Source organism: Nothoprocta perdicaria, unplaced genomic scaffold, assembly GCF_003342845.1.
Source record: "Nothoprocta perdicaria isolate Ctin4 unplaced genomic scaffold, notPer1 scaffold_683, whole genome shotgun sequence".
In the NCBI taxonomy this organism is placed as follows: domain Eukaryota; kingdom Metazoa; phylum Chordata; class Aves; order Tinamiformes; family Tinamidae; genus Nothoprocta; species Nothoprocta perdicaria.
In genome coordinates this window covers 14337-19688 of record NW_020455958.1, presented here as the reverse complement: position 1 = coordinate 19688, position 5352 = coordinate 14337, and the positions used below count along the sequence as shown (strand labels likewise).

The 5352-nt window shown below is 47.2% G+C and overlaps 1 protein-coding gene across 1 annotated transcript in view; it reads left to right on the top strand.

The window, feature by feature from the left end:
- LOC112956918 (zinc finger protein 541-like) overlaps positions 1-5352 on the top strand; it is a gene marked incomplete at its 3' end in the record, with an annotated part of 9501 nt that overhangs the window by 3156 nt on the left and 993 nt on the right. Inside the window, exons 4-14 of the mRNA XM_026050400.1 lie at positions 653-713; positions 879-937; positions 1406-1565; positions 2110-2280; positions 2384-2708; positions 2811-2874; positions 3018-3160; positions 3332-3435; positions 3713-3788; positions 3894-3982; positions 4788-4928. Of these exons, the coding sequence (XP_025906185.1) occupies positions 653-713; positions 879-937; positions 1406-1565; positions 2110-2280; positions 2384-2708; positions 2811-2874; positions 3018-3160; positions 3332-3435; positions 3713-3788; positions 3894-3982; positions 4788-4928 (1393 nt within the window). The remainder of the gene's footprint in view (positions 1-652; positions 714-878; positions 938-1405; positions 1566-2109; positions 2281-2383; positions 2709-2810; positions 2875-3017; positions 3161-3331; positions 3436-3712; positions 3789-3893; positions 3983-4787; positions 4929-5352) is intronic.

Below are 5352 nucleotides of genomic sequence, written 5' to 3'. Positions count from 1 at the left end.
AGGGAAGCTTGGAGGGAAGCTTGGAGGGAAGCTTGGAGGGAAGCTTGGAGGGAAGCTTGGAGGGAAGCTTGGAGGGAAGCTTGGAGGGAAGCTTGTACATTATATATAAAATATGTAATATACACATATATAAAACATAATATACACACATATACACATACATATGTGTGTATACACATGTGTATGCACACATATTACACAATATTATAAATTACAGTTATATACACAATATATATAGAAATTGTGTATGCTCCGTTATATATTATTACACAACATATTTTAATATAAATTCATAGAAAAATATTACGTGTATATAACAAATGTGAACCTGTCTTCACAGATAAGCACAAAATGCGACTATGTATATGTATATTATATATTGTGTGCGTGTATAGGTGTATTATATATTGTATGTATATATGTGTGTGTATATATATGTATATATATGTGTGTATATATACACAATCAGTCGCATTTTGTGCTTATCTGTGAAAATGCAACTGTGTGTGTATATATTACTTGCATATATATGTGTATTGTGCATATATATGTGCATACGTATACGTGTATGTGCGTGTATTATATATATACACACAATTAGTTGCATTTTATGCTTATCCATGAGAACAGGGTCACGTTTACACCTTTGCAGCCCGCTCGTGCTTATCAGAGAGTCGCGGGGAATATTGATTAATAACGAAGATGGATTTAAGGTTTACGGGATGAGTTGATGAGCGCTGCTGCGCGGGTGCAAATCCCCAGTTTTGGGGCAAAACCTCCCGTGTTCCGTGTCTGCCTCGAACGTGGCATGACTTTTGTGAAGTTCTGCGTGCAGATGAAATAACATCTGGTTTTGCTTCTTACTCCTTGAACTGCAGGGTGGAAATATCTACAGCTTTACTACTGCAGCAAGGGAGGAGAGCTTGGCCGCAGGATGGTAAGCAGCTTCCCTCGCCCTTCTGAGCGTTTCTGGTTTGGTTCTGCCTTTGATTTCCGTGTCACGAGAGGGGTTTAGATGAGAAACGCCTCGTTTCTCCCAAGGTAAGGCCGGAATTTACTGTTAGGGAGCATCTGGGAGCTCTTTGCTTAGAGAAATTGGTGCTCAGCACTTCTGACGCCCCCTTTTATAAACGCTCAGTTCACAAGGTGGAGTGACCCACAGAGTTTCCATAATGAAGCAGATATTGCAAAAACCCCACGTTGCACCAAACGTGCGTTTTCCAGAGAAAACCCCCCTGGACCTTTTAGTGTAGATCTTTTTGTTTCAAAATCACGGTGAAAAAAAGCTTTTTAAAAAAAAAAAATCGTGTTAAAATATTGTTAGTGACTAAATAAAGAAAAAAAAAAGGTGTCCAACTTTATAATGTTAATTTTCTATCCCTTTACCTTGATTTTTCGCTCTTAGTAATAAGACCAGTGGTGTTCCTACAGATGGAGGCAAATGTGAAAGTGGTTTTCTTTGCAAGAACTCCAGTCAGCTGTTTTATACCGGGAAAGGTCTGGAGAGCCACTTGTGTTTTCATGGTGAACAGTGGTATTCACCAGAGAGGAAGGAGGAGCCGCAGGTAAAAGGAAATCGAATCCTTAGGTACTTAGTATTTAGCAGGAATTTGATTTAAGGATTCCCTGAAAGCCGCCTGTATGGGGGTAAATGAAGTGACTTGACCTTTTTGCTAAAAATTCCAGTGCGTAAAACAATTAGGATCCAGACTCCTGGTGCTACTGAAAGCTCTGCTGTTGGTTATTGCCAACAGAATTCTTGGGACAATTGGAGTGTTGCGGAGGCTTTTGTCATTGCCAATAATGCTTCTTGCTCTAAAGCTATGAAATAAGAGAAAAAAGGTTAAGCCTGACTGTTACAGCTGATAATACAAACTTGGGAGCTCGGTTTCCTAAAAATTAGGATAAGGAAGTGGTAGAATAAGCATTTTGTTCCAGGCTGTAACGAAATTAACGTTGTTTTAGGAGAAATTTATTCAGTGTAGAGGGCTTGCAAGCATTTTTAGAGTGGGTTTTAAAGCAGTATTAAGTGAATCGAAGGACTAGTCTGCAGAGCTCTTTGATGTCCTCCGATGCCAGAAGCTTCACCCAATTTCCCCTTTTTGTAAGGAAAATGGCAATGCTCCGAAGCCGCTGCAGCCGCGGGAGGCTGGGAGCAGTCGCTCCGCAGCGGAGGCGCGTTGGGAAGCGGCGGCTCCGCTCGTCATCCCGGTCTCGGTGCCCGTGGCCGCCCCAAACCCGCCGGCGGGCAGCAAAGGGGACCCTGGCTGCGTGCTGAAGGTATCCGAGTGATTCCCTAGCAGCATCCTGCTCTTGTCGGGTGTTTTTACCGCCTGTTTGCTCCTCAGCGTGTGCTGGAGCGCGTCTGGAATTGTGTGTCCAGGTGGGCGAGCGGGAAAGCCGGGATGCCCAAGAGCTGGAGGCAAAGGTGCACCCGAAGAAGAGGAAGAGGCCGCCGCGCCCCAAGGCGCTTTTCATCCCGCCTCCGCCGTCCTGCGAAGCGCAGCCCGCGTCCGGAGGCCGCTTCCAAAGCAACCTGCGCTCCCCGGTGTTCCTGGTCGACCATCTCCTGCGGGATTTGTTCCAGAGCTCTCCGTACACGCCGCCTCCCATGCTCAGCCCCATTCGGGAAGGATCCGGCCTTTATTTCAGCACTCTCTGCTCCTCTACTAACGGAGACCCCAACCAGCTGTTCAGTACTGTATTAGGTAATAAAATTATTAGGTAATTAGGATGAGGATGGGAAAAAAGGGTAAAAGTCTCAGCAGGGTGATTTTTGTCTTGAGCATTTTTACCTTTTTTTTCTTTAGACAGGATGGACAGAGACTTTGGATTTTGCCTGGTGAAGGATAACACCAAAATCAGCATTGAGCCGTACGTGACAACATAATAATCAGGATCATATGAAATAATTGGGAAATGAGCAGTGAGGGAAGTGCGGTCGGGGAAATCTGCTCCTTGCTTAGCTCCAGTTCTCGGGTTCATCTCCTCCTCGTTGCCCTTCCTTGTCTCGTTAGGCACATCAACATCGGAAGCCGCTTTCAGGCGGAGATCCCGAACCTCCGGGATAGATCCGACTTGGAAACTGAGGATCAGGTGGCCTCCTTAGTGTGGAAGCCCTGGGGAGACATCGCAACGAACCAGGACACCCAGGACAGAGGTGGCTTTGAAAACTTCCTTCCAAAACCTTCTTGTGCTTCCCTGCTATCCAGCCTAACCGTTGCCCTTGTTCCGTTTTCCTTCTTCGTGCCCCTTTTCTTTTTTTTTTGGCGCTTTTTCTTCTTGCAGTGCAGAAATGGGCTTTTATGTTGCCTTTTTGTTGCCGTTGCAGTAACCGAGCTGCTAAACATGGCCTGCTCCAGCGTAATGCCCGGCGGAGGAACGAACCTGGAGCTCGCCTTGCATTGCCTGCACGAAGCGCAGGGCAACGTGCTGGTGAGCAGCAGCGTTCTGGCCGTAGCGAGCAGGGCATCGGGCTGCGCTTGGGTGATCGGCCCGCGTGTCCGCCGCGTCTTCCGCAGACCAGGATTTGGTCTCTTTGCTACCTCAAGTGCTTAAAAATAGAGCTTTTGGAGCTGCCTCTCGGTACCCGCTGAATTAGCGTAGCTTGGAGTTACGGAACCTGTCGTGGGTTGTAAAGAGAGCTCGTCTTCCCCGTTGTGAAACGCTAGGAATGAGGGATCTAAAATGTTTTCGTGTTAAATTGCTGCAGAAGGCCCTGGAAATGCTGCTCTTCGGGGGCCCCCAGAAATCCGAATCTCACCCCCTTGCTAATTACCGTTACGCAGGTAAGTTGAGGCCGGCGGCCGCCGCTCCGCTTGGGGCCCGCGGAGCCGCTTTCGGAGCGACCGTCGGGCTTCCCGAGGGGTCCAACGACCTCCTCTCCGTTGCAGGTTCGGATGTGTGGACGCCCGTCGAGAGGCAGCTCTTCAAGAAGGCGTTTTGCGTGCACAAGAAGGACTTCTTCCTCATCCAGAAGAAGGTGACGCCTCGGGGGCGGCTGGGGGTCCTTGTTCTCTGCTCTGAGCCGCACTCGCTGCCCCGGAATGAGGGGGATTGCTGGAACAAACACCCCTGAAACACCCCCCCAAAGCAAAACCTGCTCTGCCTTCTTGCTCAGAACCAGAACGCGACATAAGCAGTGGGTTCTGTTTGTGGCAGCTTGGTTTTGCTCACAGTTCCTCCAAACCTCCAAGCTCTAGGAGTTCAGGAGCGTTTAGGTGATGAATTGAGAGCAATAACAGCAAGAGCCAATTTGTAATCTCTCTTTCTGTGTTAAAAGCCTCTAATTTAACTTTTATCTTGCTGTGTATTTGTATTTTTAAAGTTTGCGTTGAAAAGCGATTATTCTCGGTCGGGGGCTGTTCGTGTTGACAGGCTTAACACAGAAAGTAATATTTTGCGTCGCCTGTTAGCATCCCTTTCTTTGCTTCTTAATGCTTAAAAGACATCCGTGCACGGCATTGCTCGCCCTAACGTGTAATTACAACAGAACAAAACAGCAGCCGTATTAAAATAATTAAGCACAGTTAATCAGCAGCCTTCCCAGCGCTGCTGAGAGCCTTTTTCCAAGGGGAGGACTTGTTTTCTGTCTGGTTTTGTCACGTTTCCCAGGCGTGGGAGCCTCGGAGCGGCCGTGGCACCGGGCGCGGGGGGAGGCTCTGCTCCGTGCTGCCTTCTCTGCTCATCGCAGATTAATGCACATTAATGACACGAACGTATATCCGCTCATATAATGAATGTTTAACGGTGTTCATTGCAGCTTGCTTCTGTTTTTCTCCTACTAGATTCAGACTAAGAATGTGGCCCAGTGTGTTGAATATTACTATATCTGGAAAAAAATAATAAAATTTGACTGCGGTCGAGTTCAAGTAATAGAAAGAAAGGTCAAGAGAGACAAGAATGAGTTAGAAAAGACTGAAGAAAAGGTAGAAAAACTGCCGGGGACTGGTGTGAGATCAACTGCCGAATGAAAGATGGTCCGATATTTGATGAAATGGGCAATTACGAAACGTGCAGGGGGCGGTTGTGCCCTCGTCTCGTTCCGCTGCTCCTCCGATGAGCTTGGGAAGTTCCCCGGGATAACGTGGAGGCTACAAAGCGCAATTTCCTAGCGGGAATGCCATGCCGTTAACTACCACAGCCTGCCATTAATTGCTCTCTTGTTTTAGATTGTTCTGGGCGGCGTTTGCCCTCGATGTGTTGGCACCGTTGCTGGTTTTGGGAAGCTCATTCCCGGCTCCTAATGGCTAACCTGAGTAAATCCACTAGTAAATCCACTAGTAAATCCACTAGTAAATCCACTAGTAAATCCACTAGTAAATCCACTAGTAAATCCACTAGTAAATCCAC